The sequence below is a fragment of the Phoxinus phoxinus genome, assembly GCF_949152265.1.
Source record: "Phoxinus phoxinus genome assembly, chromosome: 1".
Classification (NCBI taxonomy): Eukaryota; Metazoa; Chordata; class Actinopteri; order Cypriniformes; family Leuciscidae; genus Phoxinus; species Phoxinus phoxinus.
In genome coordinates, this window is record NC_136876.1 from 31,596,248 (window position 1) to 31,611,268 (window position 15,021).

The window sequence follows — 15,021 nt, forward strand, 5'->3', positions numbered from 1 at the left end:
TCTTACACAGTCCTGTGTTACCATTTCATAGAGACTCTGAGCTGTGGCGGCTGTTGGGAAATAATTATTGTTTTATTTATGGGATGGCATGTAAATCATGTATCTTTATCCTGTGAAATGAGAAATGTTTTTTTGGTGTGTGCAATCTATAGATGTGTCTTCCGTTGTTTTTTTATTATTATTATTGTGTTCTAGCAAATCCCTACAACTGGATTAAAATGGCTTCAAATGCTCACGCTGAGGTCATCAGAGGTCAGAATTAATTCAGCTCTCAGGGCCTCACAGAATAATGAAAAAGCACAAATATGTAGGTCAGCTCCAGGAAAAACCTTTTAGATTAAAAACATGAAGCACTGGATTGATTATGATTTAACGTTTTCAATTATTGAACATAATTATAGTTATAATGTTCAGCACATGCTGGTTGTCACCATGTTCATAGTGACTAGTCTATTTGTGTATCTGACTTATATTTCTCCAGCTTACATTCTCAAATAGGCTAATTTTAGGAAATAGTACTAATAATTACGTATGATTCATAAACTAATAGTTTTTGGGGTGCTCAAACTGACTGAATTGGTTTGAGCGATCAACAATTCACCGAAAACCATTTGTAAGAGCAACTGATTTGATTGAATGGGCAAAAAGTTATTCAGAGTAGCAGACATTTTTTATAAATAAACAGCATTGCAAATATGTTCACGACATGATTGTGACAACTTTGTCAACACATGAAAAAGGTTTTAAATTGTAACAAGTTTTCCAGTGGAGGCGATGCAAATTAATTTCAGCATTGGTGTGGTTGAGTATGATTTCACTTGTCTAACTTTAGTTAGTAATGTTGCTGTTTGATCATAAACAACATCTGCAAAGTTACAACGTTCAAAGCAAAAGAAGATTATTGGTTTTAAAGAAAAGGACTACATAAAACGGCTGGTAGTCGCTCGGGACCATAGATGTCTTACGGCGGAGTCTCTAACGTCATCACCTGGTGGCCATCTTGTCACAGGCAAGCTTTCTGGCGGGCTCTGTGGTACCTGATGTAAGGTGAGTGATCTGCACGAACACAAATACTCTTATCTCGGTGAAACCTTGACGGATTTACAAACGGTTTGGTTTCATACAAACGTTATTAACGTGGCTATAATGCTGGATGCTTGAACATGTTGAAATATATAATATTAATTATTCAAACGTATGCAGTGTCATAACTACATCTCTGACGTTTATAACAAACCAACAGCAAGTTATGGTTATTTAAAAAGTACATGCACCATTAAAACACAATGTTACGAGTGAGCGAGCCCCCTGTGACAAGATTGCCACCAGGTGCTGACGTCGACCTCCATTGGCCAGCAGCGCGGACGAGACATCTAGCCTTTATTATGTATATCTATGGTCGGGACTACACGACATTCCTCCCTCTTATACGCATTCCTCCCGGTTTAGTGACATCACCAACCCTAAAATGTACATAAACCGCGCCCCCGGGAACACACAGTCCATGTTGAGCACTCAAGTTGTTGTATAAGAGTACATTTGTGAGTCAGCTCAAACTTTAGCATCCATCTTTTCACATGCAATAGAAAGTCACTCTGTGTGCATCTCACATCAGTTTCCTATAGGAGTGATTTATATTACCATGACAGAAAATCCTAATTGAGGATAGTTAACTCCACATCAGCAACATAAATTCATCAACTAACCTTTCAGAGACGTTGTTACGTCCATAGACATGTATAGAAAGGCATTTTTAAGGCCTTTCTATACATGTCTATGGTTACGTCCCCCAGCTTTGGTATCTGTGTGTGTCTTAATTACAGATGAGCCACACCTGAGCGCAGCCTGCTTGCGCCATAACAGGCTACTGAGAGCACACCGGAGCGCGCACACAGAGCCTGGGAATCAAGCTGACAATTTGCTGTCCAGACGTCCACCCGGCAGTAGGAAACGTTCCGCTTCAGCAAGATTTTGGTTATAGTAGCCTAACCTATCTAATCTTTGATATCTTTTCTGTTAATAAATACCCCTACATTTTATACGAGCCGATCTGTGTGCGTCTCTCCTTTATGTTAAGGGTGGTGTGGTGTCCGTCCGCCCGTAACAGACGTCCTGTTGCATTCTACATGTTGTCACTTCTTCTTGAGTCTTTTTTTGTCTGATTTGTTTTAACATTAAAGGCAGAACAGTTTCTGTCATCTTAGTGTGTCTGCAAGAGGTAATCGCAGCTGCTAACACACACACACACACACACACACACACACACACACACACACACACACACACACACACACACACACACACACACACACACACACACACACACACACACACACACACACAAAACCCTCAAAAAGTGACAACTTTAACAAAAATATCTGTGGGGTATTTTGTGCTAAAGCTTCACACACACACACACACACACACACACACACACACACACACACACACACACACACACACACACACACACACACACACACTCTGGGAACATCAGATATTTATTTTACATCTTGTGATAAGGGCATTTGACCACCCCTTTAATGTATAATGCAGATATTTAGATTCTAAATGGCTGTTTATAAGAGCTGAATCATGGCTGCTATTGACTGAACTGACTCATTAAATTAGAATTATTGTAAAAAAAAAGAAAAGAAAATGTAATGCAATAAATACAGTATAAATATGAGTTTGTATGCCATGTTGTGATTTAAACTGCATAGTTCACCCAAAAATGTAAATGTTGTCATCTTTTCTCTCCATCATGTTCCCGTACGGCACCCATTGACTCACACAGTTTCAATGGTCAAAAGTCAATGGGTGCTGTCAACTGTCTGGTTACAAACATTCATTCTCAACTGAAGAAAGAATATTTATTCTTCTTACCTACGGGTGAGTAAATTATGACAGAATTTTCATTTTTGGGTGAACTTTTTATAAATTTTATTATAGCTTGAACAACAATTACACAACAGGAACAAATAAAAATAAATAATTCCTTTAAGGTATCGCGTGATGACGTACATTATGCAATGGCGTAAAAGAATCACGAAGCAAATCGATTCTCTAAACGAATTAGAGAGCTCTCTAATAAAAATTGTACTAGTAAAAAATCTAATAAAGATTAAAAAGATTAAAAAGATCTAAAGATATTGCAGAGCTCTCCCTAACTGAATTAAAGAGCTCTGCAATTGCATTCTTATATGACAAGGCGTTTTAGCTTAAATTGTACCCAACGTAACTCGTCGTAATTGCATTTTTAGAATTGAATTAAATTCAAGAATTGAATTGTAGAGCTTTCTAATTGAATTCTTGTAAAAATGCAATTACGACGAGTAATGCTGGGTACAATTTAAGCTAAAACGGCTTGCCATACTCTGTAATTGTAATTTTTATAATTTAATTAGAGAGCTCTCTAATCATTATTGTTAGTAATAATTGAATTAGAGAGCTCTCTAAATATAATTGCTACTAGTAAGAATTTAATTGTAGAGCTCTCTATTGAATTCTTACTTTTAAAAATGCAATTACGGGTACAATTAGCAAATACGGCTTGCCATAAATATTTTAAAGGTTTCTGGTTTCGTGCAGTATTTTTAGCGCCGTCTAGTGCCCGACTAAGATAAGGGAGGGTCGCTTAAAATAAAAAAAACGAAACCAAACAACCAACCGTTGGCTTGCAAAATGATGGCATCATTACAAATCGGCCAATCAGAGGAAGGCATGAAACAAACCACGAGCTGAGAGTTTTTACACAGCAGAAGGGAGAATCCTATTGTCACGAGTGTAACGTGCCAGAACATATTATTTCAGTTATTTTATTTTCAAGAATCTGAAACATATTTTTAGCTCAATATTGTTTCTCACAGGAAATAGAAATTTGGAAGAAAGCAACTTTGAGCATTAACGTTACCCGAAGGTAAGTTGCTAGCTAGCGTGATTAACTACACTTGATAATGGGAACGTTAATAGTTTGATCAGTTCGACTCAGTAATGATATGTGTTAACTTAGTTATCTAAAACGCTCGTCACCATACTCTTAATAATATCGTGATTGTAATATACAACCATTTAATCCAGTTTACATGTCAACATCGTCTTCATCCGTTGTCGAAGTAACTGCTAGCTTCTCAGCGCATGAATCCGCCGACAGTTAATAAAACTTTGAGTGTCTGGTTTGCTGTTAACGTTAGCCTGTTAGCAAATAAGACTGCTGTCTTTACGTGTTGAGAGAAAGTTGATGTATCCCACGTCTATTATGAATGTTAACTCTGACTTAACATGTTGATAATTTTATAGGAAACAGAACTGCATATCACTTTATTGCACCGTCTTTTTAGTGGGGAATATTTTGTTGTTGTCGTTAGCTTAGCTTGGGTTGTAAATCCTCAAGAAGTCTTCATGTAGTCTAGTCACACAGTCCTTAAATACTGACATATTGCTGCTGTTAAAAATGGTTGAGCAACCGTGAATTGTACGCCTGAGGGGAAATATCTCTAGTTTTTAAAAATCATCACAAGTCACGCCCTTCCTCTTCTGTTTTTCCTCGCTATTACAATAAAATGTGACTCATAAAAGAGGAAACTATTTCAGTGGCAAAACAGCTTTGTCTAGTCTCTTCTCTGTGCATTGTTTATATACATATATTTTGCCCATGTCTTATTGCTATTGTTATTTATTATTTTTGCGTTGCATTTTCAACTTGATACATTTGTAAATATATATATATATATATATATATATATATATATATATATATATATATATATTGATGGTTATTATTTTGCCAGTAAACCTGACTGAACAGCAATGAGTGAGCCTGAGCCAGCAACATTTGCATCTGTTGAACAAGAGAGGGACTACTGGAAGGAGCAGGCTGCCAAATACCAGCAGAGGTACAGTGTTTTTTTTTTTTTTATTCAAACTGAAATTTGATCTACAACGGACATAAAGTAACTTTAGAAGAAGCGAGGCAGTTTTGCAGTGTACATGTTTGCTGCTAAACACATTGTATAGAAACAAGTAAAAGATTTTGCTTTACAACCCACATTAATTTTATTGAATGACTGTGTGTTCAGGGCTGAGGAGACGCTGGAGGAGCTGCAGGAGTTTCAGCAGATGAGTCGAGACTATGAGGTGGAGCTGGAGACAGAGCTGAAGCAGTGTGATGCCCGTAACCGCGAACTCCTTACAGCCAACAACAGACTGCGCATGGAATTAGAGAATTACAAGGTACCGTGGAGCATCATAGAGACATGGTTAATACATTGCTCTTTTAGAAGATTTATGGTAAACAACAATCTCTTTAAAGATCTGCATTGAGTGATTTAAAAGATTATGGGTACGTGGAAAATATTCCCAAATCACACCTTAAAGGGTTAGTTCACCCAAAAATGAAAATAATGTCATTAATGACTCACCCTCATGTCGTTCTAAGCCCGTAAGACCTCCGTTCATCTTCGGAACACAGTTTAAGATATTTTAGATTTAGTCCGAGAGCTTTCTGTCCGTCCATTGAAGCTGTATATACAGTATACTGTCCATGTCCATAAAGGTAATAAAAACATCATCAAAGTAGTCCATGTGACATCAGTGGGTTAGTTAGAAGTTTTTGAAGCATCGAAAATACTTTTTGGTCCAAAAATAACACAAAATAAGACTTTATTCAGCATTGTATTTCCTCCCGGGTCTGTTGTCAATCCTTCACAGTTACGCTGATGGCATAAGACGCTGATGACGTGTTATCTGGTGCGCCCGAGCTTCATTTATGAGGGAAACGCACGCTGTAAAAGTGTCTCATCCGCGACATGCACATTTACGCACCATTAAAAAAATGATATCCACGCAAACAATGTAGAATAGCTTGAATATAGCGTGCGTCTCCCTCAGACTGTAAACGAACCTCGGGCGCACCAGATAACACGTCATCAGCGTCTTACGTTGTATTGAAAATCACATTGTATGATTTTTAAATAATTAATTTACATTTTATTGCATGACATAAGTATTTGATCACCTACCAACCAGTAAGAATTCCAGCTCTCACAAACCTGTTAGTTTTTTTTTAAGAAGCCCTCCTGTTCTCCACTCATTACCTGTATTAACTGTTTGAACTCGTTACTTGTATAAAAGACACCTGTCCACACACTCAATCAAACAAACAGACTCCAACCTCTCCACAATGGCCAAGACCAGAGAGCTGTGTAAGGACATCAGGGATGAAATTGTAGACCTGCACAAGGCTGGGATGGGCTTCAATAGGCAAGCAGCTTGGTAAGGAAGCCAACAACTGTTGGTGCAATTATTAGAAAATGGAAGAAGTTCAAGATGACGGTCAATCTCCCTCAGTCTGGGGCACCATGCAAGATCTCACCTTGTGGGGCATCAATGATCGTGGGGGATCTGCCCAGAGCTACACGGCAGGACCTGGTCAATGACCTGAAGAGAGCTGGGACCACAGTCTCAAAGAAAACCATTAGTAACACACTACACCGTCATGGATTAAAATCCTGCAGCGCATGCAAGGTCCCCCTGCTCAAGCCAGGGCATGTCCAGGCCCGTCTGAAGTTTGCCATCTGGATGATCCAGAGGTGGAATAAGAGAAGGTCATGTGGTCTGATGAGACAAAAATAGAGCTTTTTGGTCTAAACTCCACTCGCCGTGTTTGGAGGAAGAAACAAATGCGTGAAGCATGGAGGTGGAAACATCATTCTTTAGGGATGCTTTTCTGCAAAGGGGACAGGACGACTGCACCGTATTGAGGGGAGGATGGATGGGGCCATGTATTGTGAGATATTGGCCAACAACCTCCTTCCCTCAGTAAGATCATTGAAGATGGGTCGTGGCTAGGGCTGTAACGATTTACGATATTAAACCGAAATCGCGACACTCAGATCCACGAACCTGTATCGCGGTGTGAGAAGGCAGATCGCGATCGACACACCCCTTCCCAGACTTATCTTTCTCGTCCAGAATAGATGTGACGGGGTCTTTTACATATTAGGTATGGGAATTTCAAGCAAAAATAATATTCGAAGATCGCTGGGTATCATTTGATTATTATTCAAAAATCGCACCTCTTCCCCACACGCACACGAGCGCGCGCGCGAGCACACACACAAGCAAACACCAGAGCAAGTGAGCAGAGCGCGCTGTGTTTGCTTGTATGTGTGTGTGTGTGTGTGGCACCGGCGCGCGCGTGAACTGGAACTCACCTCATAAACGAATCGAAACTTACATAGAAAGCTTGAAATACTTTTACTTGATTTAACGTTAATTCAACGTTAAACGTTAATTCTGCTTATGCTAATTCGTAGGAAGTGTGCATTTCTCTATATAGGCACGTTCACTTTGTGGCAAGCGTTATTCCTGTGCTTGAGATGCGGGTCATGCGGAATAGGCAATATATTATTTGTGGTTTACAGCACAGACAGTAAGCCTCGGTTACCTCAGAAGAATTTTTAACATGCTCGAATCATCTCCACAATGGAGTATAGTTCTGTTTGTTTTTCAAAAGTATTTTGTTACAAGAAAACAGAGTTATAGCTTTAGCTATTTATTTATTTGGCTTTTAAAATCCTCCCTCCTCGCAAGAATCGCGGTTTGTATCGAATCGTGGGTCAGAAATCGGGATACGAACCGAATCGTGGGTTTGCTGTATCGTTACAGCCCTAGTCGTGGCTGGGTCTTCCAGCATGACAACGACCCGAAACACACAGCCAGGGCAACTAAGGAGTGGCTCCGTAAGAAGCATCTCAAGGTCCTGGAGTGGCCTAGCCAGTCTCCAGACCTGAACCCAATAGAAAATCTTTGGAGGAAGCTGAAAGTCCGTATTGCCCAGCGACAGCCCCGAAACCTGAAGGATCTGGAGAAGGTCTGTATGGAGGAGTGGGCCAAAATCCCTGCTGCAGTGTGTGCAAACCTGGTCAAGAACTACAGGAAATATATGATCTCTGTAATTGCAAACAAAGGTTTCTGTACCAAATATTAAGTTCTGCTTTTCTAATGTATCAAATACTTATGTCATGCAATAAAATGCAAATTAATTACTTAAAAATTAGGGCTGGGACGGTATGGATTTTATCTTACCGCTGTTGAAAAGCAAGAAATTCCCGCGGTATGGTGGTAAACCGCTGTTTTTTTTGGAGAGGATTTTGACCACTTTATTAAGTTTTGTTTTGTAGAAACTAGAAAGCCTTTCTTTAAATTGAATTTTGTTTTGTATAAATTGTATCTTAATCAATGTTTTATCAACCAATTGTCTGGAATTAATAAATAAGACGCAAATATAGCAGACATATAATCAGGACGTGGAGGCGCCCGTGCGATTTCTTGCATTGTATTTCGTAGAGAAGACTTTACTCTGTCAAAATATTTATTTATTTTTGTCCCTGTGCGCCAATCGGAATTCTGGGGATACAACAGAGCCAATAGGCTGTACTGCGGGCTTTAGCCGTTAAATATCTTTGCTGCTTTGGATCAGTCTCCTTTCTAGAACAGCCAGGAGCTTTCTAGCCTCACGGCTCGCGGCAGCAGCACCTTGCATCGCGGATTGCGGGCGGGTGCGGTTTTGAAAATTGGTCAAAAAACGTTGGTACGGATGGATGGTGAATGGATGATGAGTTTTGTGATGCGCTTGCGGATGAAATAATAGCCCATCCGCGCATCTCTAGAATGGAATCCATATTATGCGTCATGAAACATTGCGTTCCCCAACTCAAGGTCAGATTTTCTGCTGATAATTTTAGTTTAGAAAACCTTGAATCCATGTAAGACACAATGTCATTAGACATAATCCATGTCATTAGAATCAATGAATCCATGTCATTAGACACAACGTGCACGCCAATTTTTTATTTATTTTTTGCGGTGATGAGGTGACTAGCTCAGACCTGCGGTAGGCGTCAAGTGACCGCGCTATTGCGGTAATGCGGTAACCGTCCCAGCCCTATTAAAAATCATACAATGTGATTTTCTGGATTTTTGTTTTAGATTCCGTCACTCACAGTTGAAGAGTACCTATGATAAAAATTACAAAATGGCAAAAATGACTTCTACATGCTTTTAAAGTGGGAAAACCTGCAAAATCGGCAGTGTATCAAATACTTGTTATCCCCACTGTAGCTGTTAATGTTGCAAAAGTTGGCTCAGTGAAATATTATTGTATTGAAAATTGTTATCTGGATCAATTTGATTCATTACAAAATCCAGACTACCCCAAATGTATGTAAACAATAGTAAAAGCTGTAAGATAATTGCTGTCTTCTGTCCCTTTTGGAGGGGCCGTGTCACTGATGTCTCATAAAGCACATTCATTGAATTTTATCTGTAATATTTGAATACAAATTTAGTTATCTATAACTGACTTTCTTTCATAGGCATATAACCACAGATAAAAGGCATTTAAATCTTCTGTGACGGAGCGTGTACATCCAGAATGTCTGTCTGTTTCCCCCCCAGTATTTAGTGAATAAACAATCGCACATTCACAGACAAACAACAGAGATCCGATTCAGGATGAAGAAAGCAGCTGATGTTTATTTCTGCATCAGTGTCTGGAGGGAATGGAAGGCTCACACATGATTTTACTTGCCACTTATTGCAGAAACATGGTTGTAAAACCATATTGTTGATTGGGTTTCAGTCGAATTACATCACATGCTAGTTAATTCCTCTGAAGTAATTGCCTATATCAATGTCTGCTGATAAAAGCCCCCAAATGTTGATAATTTAAAGACATCATATTAGAATGATTTTTGAAAGATCATGTGACACTAGCTGTGTCCATCCAAAGTTGCAAATTCAAGATTGGAATTTTGCATAAAACATTTGCGAATAAAGCACTGTTTCTAGCCAGTGAGTCGAATAGAACAAAATCTTCACTTCCTGATAAATTGGCGATAAAGATCATTAACAAAAATCAAACAAAACAAAAAGTTGATGCAGTAGAAGAAGCCACTGTATATAATATAGGTCTATAATATATTATATATATCAGTGTGCAGACGTAACACAATAAACGTGAGTAAAGATAATATGATTTGTTAATTTCATTATTAGTTCATGCTAACTAATGTAGTTAAATAATGAACCCTATTGTAAAGTGTTACCAAAATGCGATATCCCAAAGTGAGCATAAAAATAGGTGGATGAAAACATAGCTATTAAAGACTGGAGTAATGATGTCGAAAATGTAACTTTGACATCACTGGAATAAATTACATTTTAAAATATATTTAAATAGAAACATTGTTTTAAATTTTAATATTTCACAATATTATTGTTTTTACTGTATTTTTGGTTGAATACATGCAGCTTTGGTGCGGATGAGAGACGTTACAAAGTCTTATGTCAAAACTACAGTGTTTTTTTCTTTATCTCATCAAATGTCTGTTTTTATCTCTTCTTGTGTGGTCTTTTGTCTTGTTTACTAACAGGAGAAGTATGAAACGCAACATTCGGAGGCAGTCAGGCAGATCTCGTCTCTAGAAGGAGACCTGGCAGAAACCACAGCCATCAAGGACCAACTGCACAAGTATATCCGGGAGTTAGAGCAGGCTAATGATGACCTTGAAAGAGCTAAGAGGTGTGTTCTGTGCTTTTGCCAGTAAAAAAGAAATCTAATCCGTTATACATTCATGATATTCATGATTTTAACCATTTATTCTGAAAATCCTGCTCTTACAGGGCTACTATAATGTCACTTGAGGACTTTGAGCAGAGAATGAATCATGTTATAGAAAGAAATGCCTTCCTTGAGAGTGAGCTTGACGAAAAAGAAAATCTTCTAGAATCAGTACAGAGATTAAAAGACGAAGCCAGAGGTAAACTCAATGGAAACCTGTTTGTATACACACAATTCACTCTTAACTGATGAACTTCTATTAACTGATGAACTTCTTTGATAGTCAGTAGTATAATCACCTGATTTGTCAGTCTCAGATGTTTTAACAGATTCAGTGTATGTGAGCTGGCTGTGTTTGCTATCTTTTTCCTCGGGCAGATTTAAGACAGGAGCTGGCTGTTCAGGAGAAACAGGAGCGCAAGTCGTCGATCAGCCTTTCTAAAGATGCAGAGAAGCCAGAGACCACACCCGCAAGGTCTGCCCTCCCATCTCTCCTCGCCACACCCTCCAGACCTCCGGGCTCAGGGACTGCATTCAACACACCCTCAGCTTCCTACAGCAGAAGTGAGCTCAAACACAGCACTGCCACTCATTTATAACATTTAAGAGTTAAAATGTTAAAGTTAAAATTGTTCCTGTCATGTCCAGTTGAAGGTCTGACTGGAACTCCCCTTACCACATCTGCACGGATATCTGCCCTCAACATTGTTGGAGAGTTGTTGAGGAAAGTCGGGGTGAGTCCAGCTGTAACTGTGAACATTATATCACCAAATAATACTCACTCTTTCAGGTGAGATGGGTCTGTAGTTTTGATAAGCATGTTTTGTTCCTGTTTCAGAACCTCGAATCAAAGCTGGCGTCATGCAGAGAGTTACACATCCTTGAGAAAACACCCAGCCGTGCAGCAATTGGCCAGAGTACACCAAGCATTTCACGGGATACCTCAGAAATCCCATCCAGCACAAATGGCCTGTACGATAAGTCTCATAGTCTCACTATTAATTTCAGAACATCTCAATAATCGACCAGAATGATGTAGATTGTACTAGGGATGGGACGAAATATCGTTTGACAAAATATCGCGAAATAAAGATAGATGGCACTGCTGCATGATTTGCGTAGTATATAAATAATTTAGTGTATTATATGTGTGTGTGTATGTATATGGGGAAGACATACAGTCTATGGTGACAGGCTGGCAGCACTATCTGCTGATCAAGCAGGGTAAAACTAAATAAAAAAAAATATATATCCGGGGAACGGTGCGGCTGCGGTACGTCATCACGTCAAGACAGCGCTGCAACAACAACACTGCAGTCTAGAGCGAGCTAACAAATATTAGCATTAGCACCAACTGCCTTGCCCCCAAACAGCCGACCATGGAGTCAAATGAGGTTGAAATTGAGGACGCTCCGCCTGGATACAAGTCATATATGTCTGGCAGTATTTTGGCTTTCTCATTAAAAAAGACAAAGACGGCAATAGAGTAACTCACCAACTCTACCTCCGTCAAGTCCGCGTGCAAAACAGATTGTGTGAGTGAGCCCGTTTCAGTTGTGTGTGTGAGCGCGTTTCAGTTGTGTGTGTGTGAGCATTTCAGTTGTGTGTGTGTGTGAGCGCGTTTCAGTTGTGTGTGTGAGCGCGTTTCAGTTGTGTGTGTGTGAGCATTTCAGTTGTGTGTGTGTGTGTGTGAGCGGTGAGCGCGTTTCAGTTGTGTGTGAGCGCGTTTCACTTGTGTGTGTGTGAGCGCATTTCAGTTGTGTGTGTTTGGCCAGTTAGGCCTTGTGTTTCCCTGTGTGCAGCTGAAACAAAAATAAATAAGTTGTTGTTATACAGTAATATTTTTTTCTTTTTTTCCCTTTTTTGATATCGTATCGTATCGTGACCCTGGCATATCGAGGTGCATCGTATCGTGAGTTTAAGTGTATCGTCCCATCCCTAGATTGTACCATATCTGGCTTATTTGGAATAATTGTTCTTATTTCTGTGTCATGTGTTGCAGGATGGTGAAACGGTTGGACTTTGGTACAGGATCCAAGATAATGCTCTGAATAAAGTGCATAAGCTTGTCTTTCGTTCCCACGTCATTGGGGAAACCAGTATTCCCAATACATTACTATGAAAAAGCTTTATTTTCAGGAGCTAGAACATATCTTATGCCTCAAGTCTTCCACTATCTGAGAAGGGTTCTGCTTGTACACTCATATCAACCCTGCTATTGTGTCTATAATAACTGTACACCAGCTCTCTGGCCCATGGGCTGAAACTGCTACCTGTTGTTTTGCTGTTGTGTTGGAGATTTGCAATGTGTTTTGCAGATGTACTAACTCTTATTTCACGTTTGTTTGTTTTTTTATTTTTGTTTGTGTTGTTTTTAGGTATCTAATGATTATAGCAGTTTTGAAATGTTTAATCTGCACTGTAATCTTGATTTCCTCTCTTTGGGACTATAAATTGGGAGAAGTGACTGAAAGTGAGTCCATAGATTCACCTCTGCAACCCCATTATATTTGGCACTAAACTACTGAATGTCCAGTGAAACATCTACTGCACATACTTATTGTTGATCGCTGGACTGGAGAAATGTTGACAGCTGGTTTATTTTTTTTAATGCAGAAACACCTGGTTTTATTTTTTTAGAAACTAGCATTTTGATGAAATGAGTTTGTTACTAATGGAATGTCGTGTCTTTGGTGTTTAGAGATGCAAATGATGTTACAAGGAGGTGGGTGAGATGTTGTGAGCTGAAGCTGCTGTGAGCTATTGTTGCCTCATAAGGGCTGATGTAAGTAACCAACATTAGCTTGGAACATTAGTGTTTATGCATGATGAAAACCTTTTTATTTCTAGTAATAGCTATTGAACTCCTCGTTTAAAATGTTAGTGCCATCTTTGAATTCAAAGAATTATTTTTCTCTACAGTACTGGAGAGTAGTTGCTTATCATATCATGCACTGAACATGAATTTAATGTGCCTTAATTTTGTGGCCATAATAAGCTTTGCCTCAAAGTTAACTTGTGTATTGGGGAACTTACTAGCCCGAAAGGGACTTGCAGCTTCTCTCGCTATTCTTCCCAATGTATTAATTCTCTGATATTTCAGGGATTCGGGGATGAAGAGAAATTGAATTCTGAGAGGAGTTTAATCCCTTAGTTTTCACATTTCTCAAATTTTTGAGTTGTAGATTTAGTTGAGTAACAAGCAATATGAATACTTCAGTGAAGGGTACAGATATTTTTATGTTAAAAATAGAAATGTAAGGAAGAACTTATACATTATACATATATCCACTTTGCCTAGAGGTACTAATGAACAATTATAGAAATTGAGAATGATGGTTGATGGGGAGATTTAGCACACTTGATTGCACCATCTCAGGGCCTCATGTAAGCAATAACCTCAGTAAAGGTGTCATTACTGTCCAAATTCTGTATTTGTCTCTATATGCACAAGGCATGCACAATTGCCACTTGTATCATTGTCAACATGACTTTTCTTTGCTATTAATGATCCTAAACATCTGCAACATCCATGCATTCCTCAGCAAGGGCAATGCTTGTCTGTAAAACCATTTTGTTGGTTAATTCATAACCTACAAAATAAATGTAGTTAACAGGACTGATTATTTGACTTTCTTTTCAGAAATGTTATTGTTACAGAATGGACAGCTCTTGGTTATGGTATTTTCCCCCCTTTGATGCAGATTTAATTCTGTATAATATGTAAGGCACAGATAGCAGTATGTAGATTTAGAAAAAAACAGTTTTGGTCAACAAAAGTTCCTTGTACACAGTAAATTAAGATAATTAAATATAATGTTTTTAAAGCATCCATCAAAGGACAAGTTGATGATTTTCATCCAGATTTGCACTGTTCAAATTTTGGTAATAAATGAACAAGGTGTAATCTTTCTCTGTTACTTGCATCCAGATACCCCCAATTAGTTGTCAGCAGCAGCACTGCAGAATTTCGCACATATTTCAAACTTTTTATTTTATTTTGTTTCTACTGCAAAGAGAGCCCATCTTGCCAGCAGTGAATTACCCCTTTAATGCTTAAAACATAAAACTTGACCATGGTACAGTGTGTTATCACTTTTTGGATCAATTTGTGACATTTGGATATATACTATGGTACCTAAGTGTTAATTAAACATAGTATCGCTATCGTACATGTTTAAAAACCGTGGAGGTACGGTACCATGAATTTTGTTAGTGATCGAAATCTGTTTGCTTGTAAAATCCTGGTTTTACACACCCCATTAGTGTCAGTTTGAATGAGTGAAGAACATAAGTACCAAATTTCTTTTTTAGGAGATAGCCAAGATTAAATTAGTTTAAATTATCATTCAAAAATTACACAGAAAAAAAAAAGATATGCTTTGGGAATGATTTCT

General features: G+C 38.6%; 1 protein-coding gene across 1 annotated transcript; it reads left to right on the forward strand.

Annotated features, from left to right (window-relative positions):
• The first annotated feature begins 3,671 nt into the window (after nucleotides 1-3,671).
• On the forward strand, nucleotides 3,672-15,003 carry nde1 (nudE neurodevelopment protein 1). The gene is made up of 9 exons (XM_079623011.1): nucleotides 3,672-3,919; nucleotides 4,791-4,895; nucleotides 5,079-5,232; nucleotides 10,437-10,585; nucleotides 10,687-10,823; nucleotides 11,003-11,188; nucleotides 11,273-11,358; nucleotides 11,463-11,596; nucleotides 12,627-15,003. Exons 2-9 carry the CDS (start codon nucleotides 4,810-4,812, stop codon nucleotides 12,673-12,675), a joined length of 981 nt encoding a protein of 326 aa, XP_079479137.1. The 5' UTR covers nucleotides 3,672-3,919; nucleotides 4,791-4,809; the 3' UTR covers nucleotides 12,676-15,003.
• Nucleotides 15,004-15,021: the final 18 nt, after the last annotated feature.

Coding starts and splice junctions, on each gene's coding strand:
- nde1 (XM_079623011.1), top strand. CDS start 4,810: ATGAGTGAGCCTGAGCCAGCAACATTTGCATCTGTTGAACAAGAGAGG. Junction 11,189..11,272: donor CTCAGCTTCCTACAGCAGAA/GTGAGCTCAAAC, acceptor TGTCATGTCCAG/TTGAAGGTCTGACTGGAACT. Junction 11,597..12,626: donor CCATCCAGCACAAATGGCCT/GTACGATAAGTC, acceptor CATGTGTTGCAG/GATGGTGAAACGGTTGGACT.